The 25,638-nt window shown below is 45.9% G+C and overlaps 1 protein-coding gene across 1 annotated transcript in view; it reads right to left on the bottom strand.

The window, feature by feature from the left end:
- Nucleotides 1-24,943, bottom strand: part of LOC309562499 (glutathione S-transferase P 2-like) — an 85,270-nt gene extending 60,327 nt beyond the window's left edge. The window contains exon 1 of the mRNA XM_082266735.1: nt 24,894-24,943. Coding sequence (XP_082122861.1) covers nt 24,894 — 1 coding nt within the window. The 5' untranslated portion in view covers nt 24,895-24,943. The remainder of the gene's footprint in view (nt 1-24,893) is intronic.
- Nucleotides 24,944-25,638: the final 695 nt, after the last annotated feature.

The raw sequence follows: 25,638 nt of genomic DNA, 5'->3' as shown, positions 1-25,638 counted from the left end.
ATAAATGGGGTTGGGACCATCAGTTGTGTTGTGCAGAAGTCAGGTGGATACACAGCTGATAGTCCTACTGAATAGACTGTTAGAATTTGTATTATGGCAAGAAAAAAGCAGCTAAGTACAGGAAAACGAGTGGCCATCATTACTTTAAGAAATTAAGGTCAGTCAGTCTGAAAAATTGGGAAAACTTTGAAAGTGTCCCCAAGTGCAGTCACAAAAACCATCAAGCGCTACAAAGAAACTGGCTCACATGTGGACCGCCCCAGGAAAAGAAGACCAAGAGTCACCTCTGCTGCGGAGGATAAGTTTATCCGAGTCACCAGCCTCAGAAATCGCAGGTTAACAGAAGCTCAGATTAGAGACCAGGCCAATGGCACATGGAGTTCTAGCAGCAAACACATCTCTAGAACAATTGTTAAGAGGAGACTGTGTGAATCAGGCCTTCATGGTAGAATATCTGCTAGGAAACCACTGCTAAAGAAAGGCAACAAGCAGAAGAGACTTGTTTGGGCTAAAGAACACAAGGAATGGACATTAGACCAGTGGAGTCCAAATTTGAGATCTTTAGTTCCAACCACCGTGTCTTGTGCGACGCAGAAAAGGTGAACGCATGGACTCTACATGCCTGGTTCCCATGGAGGAGGAGGTGTGATGGTCTGGGGGTGCTTTGCTGGTGACACTGTTGGGGATTTATTCAAAATTGAAGGCATACTGAACCAGCATGGCTACCACAGCATCTTGCAGCGGCATGCTATTTCATCCGGTTTGCGTTTAGTTGGACCATCATTTATTTTTCAACAGAACAATGACCCCAAACACACCTCCAGGCTGTGTAAGGGCTATTTGACCAAGATGGAGAGTGATGGGGTGCTGCGCCAGATGACCTGGCCTCCACAGTCACCGGACCTGAGCCCAATCGAGATGGTTTGGGGTGAGCTGGACCGCAGAGTGAAGGCAAAAGGGCCAACAAGTGCTAAGCATCTCTGGGAACTCCTTCAAGACTGTTGGAAGACCATTTCAGGTGACTACCTCTTGAAGTGTGACTCTACAATTTTCATAGTCATGAAAATAAAGAAAACTCTTTGAATGAGAAGGCGTGTCCAAACTTTTGGTCTGTACTATATGTATATATATATATATATATATATATATATATATATATATATATATATATATATATATATATAGATATCAATGTATGGTCTATACTGAACTGACACTGCGCTGGTGAGGCTGCATTCGTGGGCACTGCGCTAATGAGGCTGCATTCGTGGGCACTGGTGAGACTGCATTTGATTAAAAAAAAATGTTCTGAGTTCAAAGCTGTTTATTTCAAATTTCAACTTTTTTCCTGAAGTTTCTCTCCTAAAATTTAGGTGCGTGTTATACGCCAGTGTGGTAACCGCACACGTGGTGTCTCACAACTGGAGACTCAATGGATCTATAGGGTCAAATCCTATACCCCCCACGGTATGAACATTGAGTGGGACATAAACTCTTTTATTAATAATTCTTAAATGTCTAAGTCCCTTTTATCTCCTTAGTGGTTATGTCTGATGATTTATTAATAATGACTTCTATTAGATGCTCTTTCATGGTAAAATTTTAAACAGTGTTGGTTTTTTTTTTTTTTTTTTTTTTTTTAAAGATTTTATATTTTTATTTATTTTAATATTTTGATGGTATCTCTTGATGTATACTTCTGTATGAGTTTTGCGGGATCTCTATGGATTGTGTGATTAGCACAGCCATAGGGTTATTGTGTCACTATCATTCTCCATATACATTTTACTACGTACTATTGTTACTCATTCCTAGTGCCACTATATGGGAATGGATATGTCCAATCGCTCTAGGGGTTCTAGTTATATTTAACAACTCCTTATTTCAACAGGTTGATGGAATTTATTTTTCCTGAGTAGTCTCCCTCATAGCGCTGCAGGTCGGCTTCTGCTTGTGTTTGTTTTTTTTTTTTTTTTTTTGATTGGAGGTCGTCACTTGCTTGTGGGGAGGCTACGATTGGTTGGACAATGATCGGTTCCCATTGGTGCTCTGGAGGTGTTCCGTGATTGGTCCCGGAGTGACTTCCGGGTCATCGGAGGTTCACTTCCCTTTCTCTATATAGATCCTGTGATTGGTTCCGGAGTGACTTCCGGGTCATCGGAGGTTCACTTCCCTTTCTCTATATAGATTCCGTGATTGGTCCCGGAGTGACTTCCGGGTCATCGGAGGTTCACTTCCCTTTCTCTATATAGATGTGCGGTTGGAGCTGGAGGTGTGGAAGGTGATTGGATGGCACAGACGCCGCTCCTCCCCTTCCGACTCCCACAGCCTTTTTATTGGGGTGACTGGCGATCTCTAACCACGCCCCCTGATGATGTCATATTTTGATGAAACCGGTAGGGGACCGGTGATCGTCTGCTTTATGCACACCCTTTAGTGTCCTGTTACTTCACTCAGGAGACCGGGCTGCAGCTACCGCACATTTCATCTGGAGATCCCCGCAAGACCATAACTTGATGCCTATATGTCGTGATTCACATGTGAGTGTAAAATCTACTTCTTATTAAAGTAATATCTTGAACGTATTACACCATGCGAGGTCTCTTTTTCCTACATGTGACATGACTATATGTCCCCACGAGAGGATATTGTTTGATGGTACTAAGGCAGTTCTTTGCTGGAGGTGATCCTTTACATGTACAAGAATCGAGGAGTGCTGTGGAGTGTGAGGAGCCCTTGTTGCAAGCGCTATATGATCTCTGTCATGGGGATCATATAAGTCTGGTAAGAGGCTATTACTTTGGGTGTTTTGGTGAAGGTCACATCTATTCAACACACTACCTGAGCTTCCTGTTGGACGTTTTTCCTCTCCACGGACTCTTCTTTCACTGTTTTTCTAGTGTACATTGATATATTGTGACACTATGTATCTAATATAGATTGCTCATTTTTTTGTGTTTTCCACCAAGCGCTGCATACTCTTGTTTTCATACGCCAGTGCGTGTTATACGCCGATAAATATGGTACTTCACTATCTGATCTCTTAAATTGTAAGATTATAGATATCAAAGTATGGTCTATTCTGAACTGACCGATAGATACTCAATTGCCCTATATATAAATGTGGATATTAATGTATGGTCTATACTGAACTGACCAATAGATACTCAATTGTCATATATATATATATATATATATATATATATATATATATATACATATATATATACATACAGTGTGTGTATATATAGATAGATAGATAGATAGATAGATAGATAGATGTCTATATATACAGTATATAGGGCAATTGAGTATCTATCGGTCAGTTTAGTATAGACCATACATTGATATATATATATGGCAAAAACACAAAAGACAAAAACAACAAAGACACAGACAAACACAGAACCAACATGGTGGGACTTTTAGGAGGCACTGCCAATTCTAGGGCTAAGTGCCTCCATCCCTAATTCATAAATGCATAGAAAGGGGAGGGGAAGTAGAGATGGGTAGATAAGGGGTAAAACAGGGATCGGCATAATGGGTAAAATGATTAAATGGGTAATATGACAATAAATAGTTCCATGTAGAAATTACTTCATGAACAGCCGATGTCCCAAAAGGTACATTAGGTAAAAGGGGAAGAGGGGGGGGGGGAAAGGCGGGACTTTGTGTGAAGTGTGTGGAGTTGGTTGGGATGTAACATAGTACAATGATTCAATTAAAAGGTAGAGCTTTAATCATTATCAGCATGGTAACATACTAAAAGTACATGATAAATACATATGACAATAAAATAGTTGGATATGTTTTGTTATCCAACGATTTTATTGTCATATGTATTTATCATGTACTTTTAGTATGTTACAATGCTGATAATGATTAAAGCTCTATCTTTTAATTGAATCATTGTACTATGTTACATCCCAACCAACTCCACACACTTCACACAAAGTCCCGCCTTTTTTCCCCCTCTTCCCCTTTTACCTAATGTACCTTTTGGGACATCGGCTGTTCATGAAGTAATTTCTACATGGAACTATTTATTGTCATATTACCCATTTAATCATTTTACCCATTATGCCGATCCCTGTTTTACCCCTTATCTACCCATCTCTACTTCCCCTCCCCTTTCTATGCATTTATGATATATATATATATATATATATATATATATATATGAAAGCTTTAGCCTTTCTACAGCGCTTAGGTTTAGCCTTTCTACAGCCTTAGCTACAGCGCTTGCTGAATATAACCCTAGTGGTGAAATCCAGTAATGGTTCACTAAATTTGACAAATTAAAAATTACAAATAATATTTGACAAGTATAAAATATTAGTGACTTTTCCAAATAAAGATAATCGGAATTAATCAATAAAAAATAATAGTGAACATATGGTGAATAATCAAATATGGATGTATCAAGTCCAAAATAAATGGCTGGTTGTGCCCAAACAGTTCAAATGATAAAGTCCTTGAGTGATTGTGTTTATCCAATAGCTTCAAAAGTGCAGGTGCTCAAAAATGGATATCCATAATTTCTGTGACATTGGTTTGTTTCACCGTGCTGTGGGTAAATTAAATGACTTACCAGATCCAATGGGTCCTATATGACTTACAGCATTAGGACCATTCACGCTTAATTGCCCCCTGGGCTGGGATGGGTTCCCCTTTAGATTTCCAGTGGACTGGTACAGGGTTCCCTCCTCTCACCAGAAATTATGGATATCCATTTTCGAGCACCTGCACTTTTGAAGCTATTGGATAAACACAATCACTCAAGGACTTTATCATTTGAACTGTTTGGGCACAACCAGTCACCTATTTTGGACTTGATACATCTATATTTGATTATTCACCATATGTTTACTATTATTTTTTATTGATTAATTCCGATTTTCTTTATTTGGAAAAGTCACTGATATTTTATACTTGTCGTCATATATTTGTAATTTTTAATTTGTCAAATTTAGTGAACCATTACTGGATTTCACCACTAGGGTTATATTCAGCAAGCGCTGTAGCTGGCCTTATTATTAATGCTAAACCTTTCATTTATCCTTTTACTCTATAGCAGCTGCTGCACCCTATACTATATATCATAATTGCTAGATTATTCCTTGGCGCGTGGAATATACCTTGGTATATTTTCTCATATATATATATATATATATATATATATAATATATATATAGGGCAATTGAGTGTCTATCGGTCAGTTCAGTATATACCATACACTGATATCTATCTATATATATCAAGGTAAGTGTATGTAACAGATCCTCTGGCACCCTGACTGGGTACCTCTATTGACTATTGACAGATGCTCCTAGTACTTCTCGAGAGCTCCAAGCACTCCACCAGACACCATAACCACCGCAGACCCCACAAACCGATGCAGCTTGGTTGGGGTCTCGCTGTCTCCTACCCCCCCTGGACCTACGACAAGGCTCCAGGTTCCAGTGGATGAACCTCTCTTTCCCCAGAGAGTGAAGCAGGAACAAGAACAAGTTCTTACGAGAGGGGCGTGGCGTACGGCGCTGGAGATGGCCGCATAGTCCTGCAGCTCCGTCGGCCACTCGAGACTACAGCCTACATTGACCCCACGGAACGACCCTCTCGCCTCTGTATACCTACTGGTGGTGTCCCGGATGGCGAAGGGCAAGAAGGGAGCCCACAAGTTTGCTCGGATGGACGGATTTCTTATCTCCAGCGCCGCCGGTCCCAGGCAACATGGCGCCGGCCCGCCTCAGCAACAACGGCCTCCGCGTGAGCGATCCTGCAGCCTGCCAGGAGACGGACCTCTGCCGCTCAGGCAAGTAGCAAATCCCGATAGCGGGAATTCCTCGGGCTCCTCGACCCCGCCATCCCCGACTTTCAATAGCCCTGCCAAACAAAAACCACGCCGGGGCCCCTCTCCCCCTGAGAGTTACGGCGGTGCACACATGGACATGTCTGCTACTCCTGATCAAACCCAGACCCAGCCTGCAGCTATGGCCGATCCCTTTGCGGCCTTCCCAGAGGGAGACCAGCAGGTGTCAGCTTCCCTTTTGAAGGACATGATGAGATCCCTGTGGACCTCCTTACACGCCGACATGGTGCAGGGAATGTCCCAAACGCGGCGCGAGGTCCGCCATCTTGGGGAGCGGGTGGATGCTGTGGAGACCTCCATGGAGAAGTGCTCACTATCCTTGAACACATTGGTGGCTGCCCATAATAGCCACTCTGAGGACATCTCCTGGTTGAAGGACAAAGTTGCGGACCTGGAGGACAGGTCTCGCAGGAACAACCTGAAGCTCAGAGGTGTCCCTGAGTCGGTGCTGCCGCAAAACCTAGAAAAAATGGCCAAGACCCTTTTTACTGCGCTGGTTCCATCTCTCTCAGCAGCTGAGCTTGAGATAGACAGGATACACAGGATACCCAAGCCCGGCTTTATTGCACAGGACCTGCCTCGGGATGTATTGCTACGGGTCCATTTTTTTCAGACTAAGGATAAAGTGCTTATGGCATCCAGGAAGTTGCAATCCATGCCGGGAGAGTACCCTCAACTTCAGATTCTTCCCGATCTGTCCAGGCACACCTTACAGAAGCGAAGGAATCTGGCCACGGTGACTAAGGCCCTCCGTAATCACCACATTCCACACAAATGGAAGCATCCGGCCTTTCTGTCAATAACGCACAATGGGTCTACAGTCACCATCTCTACCATGGAGGAAGGACTGGCTCTGTTGCGACGCTGGAATATCATCCCGGTCTCGTCCTCCCTGCCCTCTACAGCTCCTTCACCGACGCCCGTCCCCAGTGAATGGCAAGTAGCATCACGCAAACGCTCCAACTCGGCACAACGTTCGTCTGGAGGTGAGAGTGTCTTCCCACAGACTCCACTATAGTCTCAGGCCTAGGATGACCCTGATCCTCCTGGCCCCTCGTTACCTGTTGCAGGCTCCTCCTGCTTTTGGACTTTTTTTTATGGTTCGGGCTTTGCCCGTTTCGTCTGTTCCTTTCCCTTCCTCCCCTTGTTCCTGCTCCGACAGTGGATTGTTTATTGCTTGCCTGACCACCTCGTTCGTTCCAGTGCTCCTCATCTTGCTGCACCTTGAGCTCTGTTACTTTGCTTCCACCCAGCTTGACCGTCTTCCCCTGAGACACCCACCATGACCATTAAACTGCTCTCTCTGAATGTTAATGGATTGAATCACCCAGTTAAGCGCCACTCGTTGTGGACTGAACTGTGTACCAGTCGAGCTGATGTAGTTGCCCTGCAAGAGACTCATTTTAAGGCCGCCCAGCCACCGCGGTTCTCCCACAGGAACTTTCCACATCTTTTTTTTGCCAACGCTCCGGAGAAGAAGCGGGGAGTCTTGGTGGCGATTAGGGACACTGTGGCCTTCACCCTTAAGGGCCAGACCAGCGACCCAGAGGGTCGGTTCCTGATCTTGCAGGGGGACTTCAACTCTCTTCCTATGACTCTTGTGGTACTGTATGCTCCGAATAGTCATCAGAAGAGGTTTCTCTCGAGACTGCTTAGGCAGGTGACTGCTAATGTGTATGGTAATCTGGTTCTGTGTGGGGATTTTAATACGGTGGTCGACCCAGGGCTTGACACCTCGGTGCCCGCCCGGGGGCGACAATTCTCTTTGCAATCCCTCCTCCACAGGGAACATCTCTACGATGTTTGGCGGTGCCAGCATGGCTCGGAAAGGGATTTCTCCCACTACTCCCCCAGACATCGTTCCTATGCACGTATTGATATGTTTTTGACGGATCTCCCTTTACTGGGTAAGGTCTCCTCCTCGGCTGTCAGAAGCATCACATGGTCTGACCATGCGGCTGTGGAGATGGTCTTGGAGGAGGGCGGACCCAGGGAACGGACTTCCATTTGGCGATGTGACGCCAAGGTCCTTCAGGACACGAGGACGGGCAAGGTTGTGGGGGATCAACTGTCAGAGTTTTTTAACATTAATGCTCCTTCGGTTTCGGACCCCTGGTCGCTGTGGGGGGCGCACAAGGCTTTCATTCGAGGGGTGTGCATCCAACAAACAGCCAGGTTGCGTAGGGCTTACAACCAGAGGCTGACGGATCTCCTTAAGGAAATTAAGGAGTTGGAGACCATTCACAAGCGAAGCCCTACCGACACAGTGACTAGGGATCTGACCCGCAGGCGTGAGTCCCTTAGATCCCACCTTATGGAGCGTTATGATCGCCACCTAAAGAGCCTTAGACTTCGCTACTATGCTCATGCTAACAGGGCGGGTAAGGTCCTAGCTTCCCGGGTCAAACAACGGCGGGCGTCTGCTCGCATTTCCCACCTAACGCATCATGCCTCCAAAACGAAACTCATGCACCCGAAGGACATCGCAAATGAGTTTGCGAGGTTCTATGGTTCTCTCTACAACCTGTCCCAAGACTCCTCCACCGCCCAACCCAGTGCTGAGGCCATCCAGAGCTTTTTGGCTAAACTGTCCCTCCCCTCCCTATCTGAAACCCAACTTAGTACCCTTTCGGCTTCGATCACAGTACCGGAGGTGTCTAGGGTGATCCAGTCCTTTCCTATTGGTAAGTCTCCGGGCCCGGATGGATTGGGCAACGATTATTATAGACTCCACAACCATACCCTCAGCCCATTCCTTGCTCAGGTCTTCAATAAAGCGATGTCGACATCCACCTTCCCGCGGGAAATGTTGGGTGCCTACATCACTACCATCCCCAAGCCAGGAAAGGATCCTAGTCTCCCAGCTAATTACAGGCCCATCTCTCTACTGAATAGCGACACCAAAATATATGCTAAGATCTTGGCCACCCGTGTACAGAACGTCCTCCCGTGCCTGATCAAAAATGATCAAATGGGGTTTATGCCTGGCAGACAGACGTCGGATGCCACCAGGCGTATTATTGACCTGGTGCATCTCGCTGAAAGCTCTCATACCCCTTCTCTGCTCCTCACATTGGACGCAGAGAAGGCGTTTGACAGAGTCAATTGGCTCTATATGCGGATGACCTTGGAGAAGTTCGGCTTCTCGGGGGGCATTTTGTCTGCTCTGTTGGCACTCTATTCCTGCCCTTCGGCACAGGTTATCACTTCGGGCGTTGCCTCGGCCCCGTTCGTCATTTCTAATGGCACCCGCCAGGGCTGTCCTCTCTCTCCAGCGATTTTCAATCTGATGATTGAGCCGCTGGCGGAGGCCATTCGTTCTGACGACGGGGTCGAGGGGTTCCGTATGGGCGACACCGTCCACAAGGTTAACCTGTTTGCGGATGATGTTGTGGTGGTCCTAACAAACCCGGTCCGGTCCCTGCCGGCGGTCCACAGGATACTGCTGGCCTTTGGGGAGATTTCCTACCATAAGGTCAATGCCTCTAAATCCCTAATACTCAACATGGGAATTGATCCGAAGGTAGCTGCCCTTCTCCAACTGAACTATCCCTACCAATGGACGGTGGATCAAATCCCATATCTAGGGGTGCGAGTTACCCCGAGTATTGCTAGACTCCTCCCTGCTAACCTAGACCCCTTGCTTAAGAAAATCAACAAAGAAATGGGGGACATGGCTAAGACTGACATTTCCTGGGGCGGTCGGATGGCCGCCTACAAGATGATGATCCTGCCACAAATACTCTACATCTTCAGGGCGATTCCCATCCCCTTCCCCAGGAAATACATGGTTGCCCTATCCTGTAGTTTACGTAACTTTATCTGGTACGGGAAGAGGGCCAGAGTCGCTACATCCCTGTTAATTCAGCCCAAGGCTTTGGGGGGCGCCAAGCTCCCGGATCTCTCGACGTATTACTGGTCCACTAGACTGGATCAACTGAGGGCTTGGTTTGACCCTGGGAACTGCTTCCCTTGGAAGTCTCTGGAGGGTCACATGGCGCCTATCAAAGACCTTCGGTTGTTGCTCCTGAGTGACCTTTGGATACGATGGCAGCTGTCGGGGCTCCCCCCGACGTTGCGGGAGGCCCTACTCTCCTGGAGGAGGTTGGGGGAAACATGCGTGGGCAAAGTTGGAGTGGCTCCCCACTCCTCTTTGTCCTTGCCTGTGACTGTGTTATCCGCACACATACCCTCTCTGTCAGTGTCCCGTTTGCTTGATTTAGGCCTCTCCGAACTTTCACATTTTTATGCGAACGGTGAACTGTTGACCCCTCAGCAGCTGATGCACAACTTTAGGGTGCCCCCCTCCCTCTACCTTCCAATACTGCAGATATGTAGCTTCCTCAGGAAGCATCCCCTGCGGACCGTGGAAATCCCTATAAAAGCATGGGAGTTTTACCATTCCTCACTGAAAAAGACCAAGGGCATCTCTCTGTTTTATGACTTGCTTTTGCGCAGGCCGGATCCTCCGGTCTCTGTCTCTATGCAGAGGTGGGAGAGAGATCTTGGTGTTGCCGTCACCCCGGAACAGTGGTCCAGGGCCCTTTCCGCTACTTACCAGTACTCCCACTGTACTTCGCATTGGGAGATGATGTTGAAGATTGTTAATAGGTGGTATTACACCCCACACAGATTGTCAAAAATTTTTCCATCTGTTCCTGATCTCTGTTGGCGTGAATGTGGCCATAGAGGGACGTTGGCACATGTCCTGTGGGAATGTCCCTCGTTGACAAGTTACTGGAACAGGATCTTTAGATGTATAGCGGAATGTACGGGTATATTGGGTCCCCCTAGGAAGGAACTGGCTCTGCTGAACGTGGGTATTGAGTCCTACCCTGCCCAATACAGACAGGTCGTTACCCATATCCTTCTAGCTTCCAGGACTCTGATCCTGCGCAAATGGCGTTCTCTAGAAGTGCCTAATTTCTCTGAAGTAGTATCAACGGTCAACGGCAACTATGTGCTAGAAGAAGCGCTGGCAGTAAACTCCCTTTCCTATGGTCACTTTGTGAAGGTGTGGCGGTGCTGGAGTTACTATCCCTGAATGTACTTTGAGCATGTGGAGGGGATGCGGGGGCCTCCCCCATGGCAAGTATGTTCCCACGGGGGGCTGTGGGGGCGGCTCTCGCTCCTCCCTATTACGGGCTCTCTTTACATATGGGATATGCCTACTTTGTATGTTAATACTGGAATCTTGCTTTCTTTTTCTTTTTCCTCTTTTATTGCTGATGGTATAATGTATGGGTCCTTATGTCGGATTCCCTTCCCTTCTCTCCCCCCTCCCTCTTCCCCATTTACTGTTGCATTTTTGTTAATGTTGCAATGTATCTGACTGTGTTAAGGTTGGTTTCCTTGTATGATGTTGAATTTCAATAAAAAAGAACATTAAAAAAAAAAAAAGAACAAGTTCTTACAAGAGCTTATTGATTATCCAAGGGAGAATGAAGGGAGAATGAAGAGCATAGCAATCCCTTGTAGCTGATTCCCCCAATAGGGATTAATGGTACAGCTGCTCTTTTATAAAGTTTTCCCCCATAAGGTTACCGCCCAGGTGGATCTTGTTTGGAACAGGACATTACATTCACATTCCAATAAAAACAGAGTTTTACACTCAGTCACTCCCATACAGTGTACACAACCCCTCCCCTTTGCCTGATTACATTATCATATGCAGATGAAATTGTATACAGAAACAGAATTAACCACTTCTGGACCCGAAGATTTTCCCCCTTAATGACCAGGCCATATTTTGCGATTCGGCAATGCGTTACTTTAACGGACAATTGCGCTTTCGTGCAACGCTGTACCAAAATAAAATTGATGTGCTTTTTTCCCACAATTAGAGCTTTCTTTTGGTGGTATTTGATCACCTGTGCGATTTTCATTTTTTGCGCTATAAACAAAAAAAGAGTGACAATTCTGAAAAAAAAACAATAATTGCAACATTCTGCTATATAACATTCTCAAAAGAAATTCAAAAATCTAAATTTTTAAACTTTTTAGGCCAATTGGTTTTCTGCTACATATTTTTGGTAAAAAAAAAAAAAAAAAATCACAATAAGGGTATTTTGATTGGTTTGCGCAACAGTTATCGCGTCTACTTACTAGAAGAAAGATTTCTGTCATTTTTATTGTTTTGTTTTTTTTACTGGTAATGGCAGCGGTCTGTGATTTTTTAGCGGGACTGCGACATTGTGGGGGACAGATCAGACCCCTAACTGACATTTTTTACACTTTTGGGGGGACCAGTGACATTACTACAGTAATCAGTGCTAAAAATATGCACTATTACTTCAATAACTGCCCGGATTGATCACCCGACTTATGGAGGAATTTACTTATTCATGTGTGCATATGCTACTTCACATGTGAGTCTAACTTATTTATTTTAATAAAGTACCCAGTGTTTATGGTTTTACACTATGGTCCCTTTGTTCTCTTATCATATGGATCCCTGTATTGTTTACGGCCATTGAGGAACACCCCCGTGTACAGCTGGCTATGAAATTGATTTAACACGCTGTTGTTTACCAGGCATCTGGTAAGTGTGTACCCCTTAGGGGGTTATCACCTTTCCCCTTCACGAGGTGTGGTGGCCGGCTCATACATATGTGCGGATTGGAGGACTGTCACTAAGAGAACTTTTCTACAGTTATATCACTTTGCACTTTTACTACAATTCTTCAGTTCATTCTGGGAGTTTGTTTGATGTGCTACATTTGTTTCTGTGTATTGGAATATTCATTGTTTTAACTGTTACTGCAATAATGACACTGGCAGGGAAGGGGTTAACATTGAGGGTGATCAAGGGGTTAAATGTGTGCCTAATGATCAATGATCTTTAGAGACCTTAGAAATGATCATAGAGACCTGTGAACCTATATAGAAGGATCACAGGGGCTCTGTGATCATTACTAGGAGAAGAATGGTCAGCTGTGTTTGCAACAGCTGACCGTTCTCTCTCAGTGGGGAGCTATCGCGGGTGTCAGGCAGCAATCGGACCCGCCTGACCAGTGAATTGGCTTTCCCGCTGCTGAGTGGGGAAGGGAGTGCGCCAGCGGCGGCGTGCTCTCGCCCCCTAGCTGCAGGTGCGCGAGTTCTACGTCGGTTTGCGCAGGAGAGCCACCCTGCCGCAGTAAAAAGGCGGCGGGTGGTCGGCAACAAGTTAACCTGAACTGATTATCTAGCCATCTGGACAGAACAATGTGAGATCTTTAACCTTTAACAATGGGACAGGCAGACTTAACACAATCCACATCCCAGCTCAATAGAGAGACAATAGGACAAGACTGCCAATGACAGGCTTTCCGTCTCCTACATTGAAGTATATGTAATACACATCTACATATTTCTACGATGATTTAGGTGCCACAGACTTCATGGCAACAGGCTATAGGTCTCACAGTGTAAAGTGGAATCAAATCTTCATATTTCTTGAGAGATATTGTTGATAAATATTACTCTCCCATTTGAAGTTATCCAAACCATTTTCTTAGTGTCCCTTAAGTATTTGTCTTTCACTCCCAGTGGTGGTGAGTACCGTCACATATCTCCCCCCCAAAGGTATACTAACCAGGTACCAGACCTCCAATCGGTCTTGTACCGAGTTAGTTGGGTAACAAGTCCCAACGAGTCAATCCATCATGGCAGCTTCCTTGACAAAGTTCCACATAGTTTGTAAGTTGGTCCTGGCGGGCGCATGGAGCTCTCATAGCCTAATAGACACAAGGTGACTTAGACATAAGATGGGCCTAGGGGGCTGAGAGAGGCCCTCCCAATATCTGTACCCACCCAGTACCCCAAACAAATTGTCCGGAAAACAGCGTTGCTCACCCAGCCAACCTCTGCCTCTCTCGTAGAACATACCCGCCGCTGGGGATAAGCATGTACTGGCCCTTCTCCCGGGAGTCCTTTCAGCCGCTGGAGAGAAGACAGGGTGGTGGGGCTCACTTCGTCAGGCTGTTGGGGATCTGGGCCAACTGTCCAGCATCCCTGAGGTATACAAGTGAAGACTGTAGTACCATCCACTACCACAGAAACTCCATCTTTTGTACATTGAGGGCAGAGGCCAGCCACACTCTGCTCTGTTGCCAGCTCTTCTGCTGGGTTGGGGTCAGCGAACACTACCCCCAGGACCTGGTTGGGGGTCTGCTATAGAGAGGAGGAATTGCCTACCTCCTCCTTCTGGTATTCCTGCTGGGTAGGTTGGGGATCTGGACCAGCCGTCCAGCATCCCTGTAGGTCTGGTACAGAGACCGCGGTCCCATCTGCGCCATTGGGGTCAGGGCTGTTGTCTCCCTGTGGTTGTGGAGAAGGATTAGTTGTCTCCTCTCCCTGTAAGGTACACTGCCGCTGGGGAGGAAGGATGACACCTTCAGCTCCCTGTAACACATGCCTGTAGCTGGGGATCTGGGCTGGCTGCCCAGCCTCCCTGTAGGGCCGGTAGAGAGACCACAGTCCTATCTCCACCTGCCCTCGGTGGGTCTTCCCAGTACCAGTCTATAATGTCTCTCTAACTGAAGGGTTGTAGGTCTGGATCTGCCACCCAGCACTCCGGCTCTGCTTGCAGTGTAGATTGGGACGGAATTGAGCGGAGCAGGCATCGGTAGTCCTGCTCCAGTTCCCACTCTCTTCTGACCAGATGAATCAGGTCTGACCCCAGGTCGTCCGCTCTGGGGAGATCCAGTAGGGTTTCCCTGGTGTCGTGGATGTCCCAGAGCCAAAACTCTGCTGGATATCCAAAGTCATTGCTCTCCTCAAAGGCCTCCCACATTAAGCCTGGGCCATTATAGTCCTCACCGTCATACATATTGTCGTCAGCCATCCAGTGGTTGCACCGAGTGGCATACCACTTTAGTGCCCGGTAAGCTTCATCCAGCCACAAGTCCGTTCAAATAAGGTCCCACAGCTCCGTCACCCACTCATCCAGGGGTTGCTCTCCTAGGAAAGGTAACCACAGGGCAACATATACCTGGAACCGCTGTTCTTCACTGAGAAGGCTCTCTCTCTGCCTCCGCTGCACATCATAGGCCTCATAGTACAGTTCCTGTCGAGTGGCATCTCTCCAGTCCAGTATGTCTTCCTCTGATACAGGCCGTCCTGTTGGGCAAAGTGTTGCTGCAACCTCCAGAGTAACTCCTCCTCATATGGGGATGCTGCATGAGTGTTAGCTCGCTCCATAACGTTACCGGCGTCTCCGAGAGCTGCTTTGCCTTGCACTAGGACGCCATCCCAACGCTTGCCACCAATTGAGTATCTATCAGTCAGTTCAGTATAGACCATACTTTGATATTTATATATATATAGGCCACTAGGGTATATATCAGGCCATCCGGTATCTATCTGTAATTTCAGTATAGACTATACATTGATATCTATACGTATATATAGGCCACTTGAGTATATATCAGGCCAGTCAGTATCTGTTGGTCAGTACATAACAGAAGTGCAGTATACAGTATATCAGCAGTGCAGTATATATCAGCAGTGCATTATATATATATATATATATATATATATATATATATATATATATATATATATATATATATATATATATATATATATATATATATTATATATTGATCAAACCCCCCCCCAAGAAAAAAATCCACATCATGTCCGAAAGCCTCTGTGTCCACAGTGAAAAGTGGTGAACACAGACATGGTGCATCCTCTGCAGGCTGGGCTTGCCCCTCCTTTTTTTCCGGTGCTGGCAGTGTTATTCAGCCACAACATGCAGAAGAGTTGGTGAAGTGGATAACAAAGCCATCCTCATCCTCCTCGTCCTCTGTCACCCAGGCTTATACTAGTTTGCCTTCAAAGCGGCCCATTCCACAGGCTCCTTCTCCACAGCTACTCCTTCTGTCGCCCCACCATCATGCACGGAGGAGTCACCTGAACTATTAGATCATAGTGTCAGTGACATGCTGCTGGATGATGCGCAGCAATTTGAATGCTGTGATGTTGGTTCCCAGGTTGATGAAGGGAATGACGTGAGCCTAGAGCCGTGGTTCTCAACTCCGGTCCTCAGGACCCACTAACAGGCCATATTTTAAGTATTACCTTGTAGAGATGCAGACTATAATACTGCAATCACTGAGCATCAAATGAGATCACCTGTTATGTAATTTAGTTATCTTGCAAACCTGGCCTGTTGGTGGGTCCCGAGGACTAGACTTGGAAATCACTGGCCTAGAGAGAGGGGGTGACAATGACAGACAGCTGCAGCATACTGCCATGTTTGCTACAGTGATGAGGAGGGAGGGGATGATGAGGTCCCTGACTGTACTTGGATGCCTGACAGGATAGAGGAGGAAAGTGAGGGGGGGAGGAGGAGGAGGAGAAGTTGGCACAACTCCAACAAGGCAGGATGTGCTCCAGGGGCCGCCATAGGAGTAGCCAACCTATTGCATCACACTACAGAGTTCCACAGATGCAGGGTGCAGCAAACTCCCCGCGGACTTCCAAAAGTTCATTAGTGTGGGCTTTTTTCAACACATGTGCAGTAGACCGCAGCATTGCTGTTTGCAACATCTGTCTGAAGCAGATCAAGTGTGGCCAGAACACCAAGGGCAACTAAACTGATTAGGGGATTGGAGGACCTTAACTTTGAAGAGCGGCTGCAATCGCTCGATTTATTCTCCCTGGAGAAGAGACGCCTGAGGGGGGACATGATAGCAATTTATAAATATCTCAATGGGGATCTCAGCTTAGAAAAAAAGCTGTTCATTCAAAGGGATTGCATAAGGACAAGAGGGCATACAATGCGATTAGAGGAGAAGCGTTTTAACCTCAGGCAACGAGGGGGGTTCTTTACTGTTAGGGCTACAAGATTGTGGAATTCTCTACCACAAGAGGTGGTTTCTGTGGGTATTATGGTGGCTTTCAAAAGACTCTTAGACTTACATCTCAAAGATCAGGACATTAAGGGCTATGTGAGATGATTACAGCCACACACCCACACAGGTTGAACTGGATGGACTATTGTCTTTATTCAACCTCACCTACTATGTAACTATATATGTAACCACTTGCTTGACAAGACATATGATGACCTGCCATGCAGTTCATTGGCAACAGCACCTGAAAGAGCCACAAGATAAAAAAAAAGCATACTTCACCTTGCTCCTCATCTGGGATCTCTAACCCTACTACCTCATGTCTTCTCAAAAACTTGCATTGAGAGGGATGATGGTAATATAAAATATAACCGATCAAATTTACGAGGTTTGTATACCAATGCCAGAAGCCTGGCCAACAAGATGGGAGAGCTGGAGCTGCTGATGTTTGAGGAGGACTTCGATTTTGTGGGGATAACTGAGACTTGGTTTGACAGCTCTCATGACTGGATGGCGTCCATTCAGGGGTATTCCCTTTATCGCAGAGATAGAGAAAGTAAAAAAGGGGGAGGGGTATGTTTGTATATTAAGAACAGTATACAGGTAAATATGAGGGATGATATTAATAATGGAGCTATGGACGAGGCAGAATCCCTATGGGTAGAGCTTCAAAGGGAAGGCACGGCGGGGAAGGTAATATTGGGCGTATGCTATAGGCCCCCCCACCAGAGGGAGGAGGGGGAGGCGGACCTCATGTTACAGATAGGATTGGCAGCAAGGATGGGAAATGTCATTATAATGGGGGACTTTAATTATCCAGATATAGACTGGGCAGAAGGAACCGCACACTCAGCCAAGGCTCGGCAGTTCCTAAATGTTTTGCAGGACAATTTCATGGGTCAGATGGTGAATGCACCGACAAGAAGCAATGCGGTACTTGACCTACTGATTACCAACAATACAGACCTGATCACGGATATAGAAATACGGGACAACTTAGGGAACAGTGACCATAGGTCAATTGGTTTCAGTATTAATTACAGTAATAGGAAACACAAGGGTAATATAAGGACGCTGAATTTCACAAGAGCCAATTTCCCTAAACTGCGCTCGCTGCTAGAAAATATCAAATGGGATAGAACCCTGGGAACAAAGAACACGGAGGAAAAATGGGAGTGCTTCAAGAGCATACTTAACAAGGGAGTGGGCCAGTGCATTCCACAGGGAAATAAATTTAAAAGAGCAAAACTAAACCCTGGGTGGCTAAACTCCAACATTAAAATGTATATTAGAGCTAAAGAAAAGGCCTTCAAAAAATACAAGACTGAGGGGTCATTGGCAGCATTTAAGCACTACAAAGAGTGTAATAAGAAATGTAAAGACGAAATCAGGGCGGCTAAAATAGAACACGAGAGACATATAGCGGAGGAGAGCAAAAAGAACCCCAAGAAGTTCTTTAAGTATATAAACAGTAAGAAAGCCAGGCCAGAGCACATTGGCCCCATAAAAGATGATAAAGGAAAAATGGCCACAGAGGACAGAGAAAAGGCGGAAGTGTTAAATAATTTCTTTTCTTCAGTCTTCACAAAGGAATCGGGGGGCTACACGAAACCCGCTTGTAAGGCCGAACTAAATAATACACCTCAGGAAGTGCCGCCATGGCTAACAGAGGATAGACTTAGAGCTAAACTAGAGAAACTTAACATAAATAAATCCCCGGGACCGGATGGCTTGCACCCGAGGGTTCTTAATGAGCTCAGCCAGGTGATTGCCAGACCATTATTCTTGATCTTTAAGGATAGTTTACAGACGGGTATGGTGCCAGCTGATTGGAAAAAAGCCAACGTGGTACCAATATTTAAAAAGGGGCCGAGATATATCCCGGGTAACTATAGGCCGGTCAGCCTAACATCAGTAGTCTGCAAAATTTTGGAGGGGATGATAAGGGACCACACACAAGACTTTAGTAATGAAAATGGTATTATAAGTAGAAATCAGCATGGATTCATGAAAAATCGTTCGTGCCAAACCAATCTGTTAACCTTCTACGATGAAGTGAGCTGCCACCTAGATAAAGGTAAGCCTGTGGATGTGGTGTATCTGGACTTTGCAAAGGCCTTTGACACCGTTCCTCACAAACGCTTACTGTACAAACTAAGGAAGGTAGGTATGGATCATAAGGTGAGTACCTGGATAGAGACCTGGCTCCAGGGGAGAGTACAGAGGGTGGTGATTAATGGGGAGTACTCGGATTGGGCGGGTGTGGAAAGTGGGGTCCCCCAGGGTTCTGTCCTGGGACCAATCCTGTTTAATTTATTCATAAATGATCTAGAGGAGGGGATATCTAGTACAATCTCAGTATTTGCAGATGATACTAAATTAGGCATGCCAATATCTTCTATGCAGGATGTGGAAATCTTGCAAGCAGACCTGAACAAAATAACGGGGTGGGCAACCACATGGCAGATGAGGTTTAATGTAGAAAAATGTAAAGTAATGCACTTGGGTGCCAGAAACCAGAAAGCAAGCTATTCACTAGGGGGTGAACCTCTGGGTGAGTCTAGGATGAAAAAGGACTTGGGGGTACTGGTAGACAACAGGCTTGGCAGTGGCATGCAATGCCAAGCCGCCGCAAGCAAAGCCAACAGAATACTGGGATGTATAAAAAAGGGGATTCACTCCAGAAATAAAGAGATTATTCTCCCGCTCTACAAGACTCTGGTCCGGCCACATCTGGAGTATGCTGTCCAGTTCTGGGCACCGGTCCGCAGGAAGGATGTGCTGGAACTGGAGAAAGTCCAGAGGAGGGCAACAAAAATAATTAGGGGAATGGAGGACATCGGCTATGAGGAAAGACTACAAGCACTGAACCTATTCTCTCTGGAGAAGAGACGATTGAGGGGGGATATGATATCAATGTACAAATACTGTACTGGCGACCCTAGCATAAGGAACAAACTATTCAGAGAAAGGGAATACAATAAGACACGTGGCCACTCACTAAAACTTGAGGAAAGGCGGTTTAACCTTAAAGTGCGTAAGGGGTTCTTCACTGTAAGAGCGGTAAGGATGTGGAATTCTCTTCCACAAGCAGTCGTATCAGCGGGGAGCATAGATAGTTTCAAAAAACTATTAGATGTACACCTTAAAGACCACAACATACAGGGGTACACAATGTACGGTTAAAAGCAAACACACACACGCATCATGGGTTGAACTGGATGGACTTGTGTCTTTTTTCAACCTCACTAACTATGTAACTATGTAACTATGTAACTATGGTATAGCAATGAGTGCCGCAGATACTTCCACACAATCTGCTAGCAATACACCACCATTTGATTTGAGCAGCAGGCAAATTTCACTACCTCAGTTGCTGAACCATAGAAAAAAATACTGTCCCATCCATCCACATGCTCAGCATCTTAATGCTAGCTTGGCCAAATTGCTAGCACTACAATTGCTGCCTTTTCATCTGGTAGACTCTACTCCCTTTTGTGAATTTGTGGAATGTGCTGTACCACAGTGGCAGGTTCCAAAAAGACATTTCTTTTCACGTAAGGCCATTCCGGCTCTCTGCCGTCATGTGGAAGATAGTGTTTTGGCCTCTGGTGACAGAGCAGTCAGCAGGAAGGTTTACATTACAGTGCTTAAGATGGTCTGTCTAGGGGATAGGAGTCACACCAGGGCAGAGATTCTGTCAGCTCTGCAGGGGCAGGCTCAGAGATGGTTGATGCCACGACAGCTTGAGCCAGGAATGGTTGTATGCGACAATGGCACCAACCTTCTCTCCGCCCTCTGACAGGGACTCCGATGTTCATAAAATGCCAGTGCTCGGCTATTTGACATTCAATGGGAATTCAACCTGCCCACCAACCGCCTCATTTGTGACATGCCCACCAGGTGGAACTCAATATTGGCAATGCTGCTGCAGAGGGCCATCAATGAGTACCTGTGTGAGTATGGCACAATGACAGGCTCAGGGGAGCTTGGCTTCTTTTCGCTACACGAGTGGCTTTTGATAAAGGATGCATGCAATGCATGCAACATCCTTTCACCATTTGAGGAGGCCACAAGGATGGTGAGCCGGGACGATACATGCATCAGTGACACTATCCCTCTAGTCTACCTGCTGGAGCACACGATTTGTGGAATCATGGACAGGGCACTTGAGGCAGAACAGCAGGAGGAAGAGGAGGACTTCCTTTCCTCACAAGGCTCCCATTATGCAGATATCATGCCTGCAGGGACTTAAAGCACACAGGAGGAAGAGGAAGAGGAGGAGGAGGATTGTGGCAGCATGGAGGTAGAGGTAGTATACAGCAGTCTTCAAGGGATGGTTTTGATTCCCCAGAAACCCCAGGAGTTGTATGTGGTTGGGGAGAGGTTGCTCCTGACAATATCATCCTTAGTGACCCAGGGGACTCAGAAGCTCATGCCTCCTCAAACTTACGTTGCATGGGCTCCCTGATTCTGCAAAGCATAAAAAAGGACCCCAGGATTCATACTGTCAAGGAGAGGGATAATTACTGGTTGGCAACCCTTCTTGATCCACGTTACAAGGGTAAAGTTGCAGAGCCCATCCTGCCTTCGCAGAGGGAGCAGAGGATGAAAAATCTTGAAAAAATTTTTATGTAACCAGACATTTGTGTTCCAGACACTGGGAGGTTAACATCTAGTAAAGATCAATGGGACTTTATCTCAACCCTTCAAACTATTTAATGGTACGACACAGGGATGTCCCCTTTCCCCTTTATTGTTTGCATTGACATTGGAACCTTTATTAGCTACTATTAGGAACAGTGTGGATGTAAAAGGAGTAAGTATAGGGGAAGAGGAGCATAACGTGGCGGCATATGCTGATGATATCTTGCTTTATATATCTTGCCCTAGAATAACACTACCAAATATAATTAAATTATTCAAATATTATGGAGAATTATCAATATTGAAAATCAACCCTTCAAAGTCAGAAATCCTGAACATTAACATAGATAGGAAAGAGGAAGAACACCTAAAAGAAGAGTTCCCATTTGCATGTCAGAAAAAATTTAAATATTTAACAAAAATTTAATTTCTCTATCGTTCATTGACAGATGAAGCTCCATATCTTCTTAGACCATTGGGTTATGCTCCTCCAATCAGGAATAGGCACTAGGCAGGAAAAAGTTTTACCACGCCTATGGCGGCTGTCCCTGCAGGCATAACCCCATACACTCTGCTACAGCAGCCTGTTTTTTTTCTGTCTAGTTTAGGAATAGGACCTAGTTCCCTGCCGGGACTTCGGTCTTAGCTATTAATAGGGAAAAATTGTTATTTTGTGATTTTTTTTTATTTTTATTAATTAGAGTTTCTGAAGAACTACAAACAAAAACCGACTGTGATTTCGGACTGGTTTCGGACTGGATATTCTAGATCCTTATGGCCTCAGATCCTGGTCATAAGCAGGTTTTAGTCCAGAACTAGGCCTCGCCACGACAGAGCCCGATGGATGGGGACGAGCCTGCGAGTGGAAAAGTCTCACTGGGATGCGATCGACCTGGAACGCCCTGAGTCGCAGCGTACCCCCTGGCTGGCAGCACCCCCACCCCGGATGGGAGGTGGACTGTTCGGAGTGGCGCCCACCTGGTACCGTGGTATGTTGAGTAATACTGTCAACCAATCCTCTAGCAGTCTCGGGGTGGACGTGGGCCCCTCCTTTGGTATAGTCGAACACTCGGGTTCCCTTCCATTCCCCTAGCCCCTCTAACAGTCACGGTGGTCTTTTGGCCCCAACCTACCCCCATCCCCCCCTCCCCCCCCTCCCCCCTCCCGGGGATTAGGTAGGAGCTGGCTTTGTCACTTGCTCCAGTAAGGGGGATAAATGCAGTTGTTGCTGACCAGGCTGTCCGAATCACACATAGGGGTCTTTGAACAAGTTCCCGGCCCCTTGGGGATTAGTGACTGGAGCAGGGATGTCTTTTGGGCTCCCTGCGCAGTTATAGGCTTGAGGGGGAGCGGATGTTTCTTCATCCGCAGGTCTGCGCCTCACGTGGCTGGATCGGGCCAAAAATTGAGGCTGCGGCTTGCGGCCTACTCGCGGCTCTCCGGGTATCATGCCAGGCTGTCCGAGTACCATGTCAAACTGTCTGAAGTGCCTGATTGTGCTGACCGGCGGATGCAGACGGATCGCGTCACACGGCTGGATCAGGCCGAAAATTAAGGCAGCGGCTTCCTGAATACTCGCCGGTCTCCGGGTACCATGTATGGCTGTCCGGGGCGGGTACCATATCAAGCTGTTCAAGTACCATGTCAGGCTGTCCGAGCTCCTAACCGAGCTGTCCGAACTGCTGATCAAGATGATAGAGCTGCTGGCGGACGAGCGATCGGATCGGGCTCAAAATTTAGGCCGCGGCTTTGGGGCCTACTCGAGGCTGGCTGACCGAGCTGCTGACCAGGCAGTTTGAGCTGCTGACCAGGGTGATAGAGCAGCAGATGGGCATCTGGTTTTCCCCCCTCCTCAGGGGGGTGGACATATGGACTGCCTGGTGCCCTCAAATAACCTGGGCGGCGCCGTCGGGACATTGTTGTGTGGGGGTACTCTGCCTGCGTGTTTGCATCATGGTTGGCCCCCTCTTCCCCTTTTTAGGGGGCTATGTCCTCTTATGTCATTTATGGTCTTTAGCCGGCATCTCCTTGCGGGACTGCGGTCGGCGACCTACCCTGCTTCTTATGCTCCCAGTGTGAGCTTAGCATATAGCAACTCTAATGGGTCTGTGTCCATGCACTTCGGGTGCTCTGCAGTGAGGATGATTCCTTTTTTACTGCACATGCGTATGCAAGGGCGCTGGTGGATGCACTGATTGTATCGGTGCAGAAAATTTTAACCGTCTGTCCATTCTCATCCGATCCAATCCGATCCACTGGGCGGATGGAAAATAGGGTTTCCATCCGTCCAGACATATCTCCGCTGACATCTGATGCCCCATAGAGATGCATGGGGCATCCGTTCAGATCCACCAAAAAACGGAAAGGCGGATCTGAACGGTCTGCATGCGTGAAAGGGACCTAAGGCACATATTTAACCCTTTGATCGCCCTAGATGTTAACCCCTTCCCAGCCAATGTCATTGGTACAGTAATAGTGTATTGTATTGTCATTGATCACTGTATTTGTCACTGGTGATGTCAGTGGCAGTTAATCAATTTCCCCTAGCATCAGTTACTGTCAGATTGACCGCCACACTGTCGCAGTCCTGTTTTAGGTCACTGATCGCCACCATTAGTAGTATAAAAAAAAATATATATAAAATTCCAGTATATATACCACAGTTTGTAGGCGCTATAACCTTCACGTAAACCAAATCAATAAACACGTAGCAGAACATATTTTGGCCAAAATTTATGAAGAATATTGAATTCATGATTTATGCAAGAAAAGTAGTTCCAGTTATCCAGTAGTGATCAAATACCACCAAAAAGCTCTATGCGAAAAACGAAAAAAGATATAAATCTTGTTTGGGTATAGCGTTGCATGACTGCACAATTGCCAGTTAAAGTAGCGCAGTGCCGAATAGCTAAAAATGGCCTGGTCATGAAGGGGGTAAAGTCTTCTGTAGCTGAAGTGGTTAAAATACCTGCAATGTACATAGATCATCCAGAGAGGAATGTTTTTTCCCAACAAAAGCAGAGTTATTTTTTGAACTTACAACGTGTTTACGGTATGTTGTGTGTTATTATATTATATAATGAATAAAACATTTTTGATAATGATACCTTTCTGGGCTTTACTATATGGCAGTTGTATTCTATAAACTTTTTTTTTTTTTTTTTTTACATTTTATGGGAAACAGAGTTGAATACATGTTTTTATGTTTTTACTTTTATTTTTTTATTTTGTTCACTTGAATGTTTCTTGATGTTGCCAAACTGGATCTAACCCATGTGGAAAAGCATTTTAGCCATATAATGGCAGGTATCTGTGCATGTGTTTATGCTACTACTATTTGCTGCCAGGAGGGTAGCCATTAAAACTGCCTACACTACATCAAAAATCCCAAAAACTCCCACTTTACAGCTTGTAAAAAAAAAAACTAAAAAAACAAGGGAAATGGATTGAGTCCTAAGAAATCCTAACTCACAAAACAGAAACAAAAGTAATAAATGTGGTACTCTGTTATGCCCCTAGACATATTTACTTACTGTTAGTCTTGATTGACCGGTATGCTGCTTTAAAAGCCTGACTGTCCGCCACTGGTTTTTATTGTAAAGCTTCTATGCTGAGTCACGATGACTTTCATTAACAAAGGAAGAGAGGGGAGGGGCACTGTGGTTATAATACACTGGCTGAAATAGAAGAAGGTAGATTGTGAAAAGATGTACAGATGATACAGGTACCAGTTTGGTTTGTTAAAAGCAGGAACAAAAAACTGTAAGCAACCCAGAGAGGACAATCACTAAGTGAACTGTTAATGTAATCCAGGGACTTCTATTCCTTAGTGTTCCAGAAAAGGGATTTGAAGGTTTAGCTACAAGGGATGCCAGACAATGTGCAAAATATCTTCATCTGTCGCACAGCCTCAGATTATTATGAGAAGCCAATATTCCCCAATCTGGACATAGGTAGCAACCTAAAACAGCAGCATGCACACACTGACACCAAAGTTACCATTAGCTATTACTAAAGGGAAACTCTCTCAAATTCTAGCTGGCTGGACACACACAGGCAGATACAACTCTTGCATGCATTATAGTTCACTCTAGGTCCTATTGCTCACAGACGTATAAATTACTGACGTTTAAACCCAGGACTAGGGATGAGCTTCGAGTTCGATTCGAAGCTAAGTTTGACTCGAACATCAGGTGTTCGTTTGTTGTAGAACAACAAACAAACGGAGCCGTTCATGGGAAATTCGCCCGCCATAATGCAATGCTTGTGATTGGCCAA

Source organism: Pelophylax lessonae (genome assembly GCF_965119305.1).
Source record: "Pelophylax lessonae genome assembly, chromosome: 9".
Classification (NCBI taxonomy): Eukaryota; Metazoa; Chordata; class Amphibia; order Anura; family Ranidae; genus Pelophylax; species Pelophylax lessonae.
The sequence above is the reverse complement of the archived record's forward strand: the minus strand, read 5'-3'. Positions and strand labels throughout refer to the sequence as shown.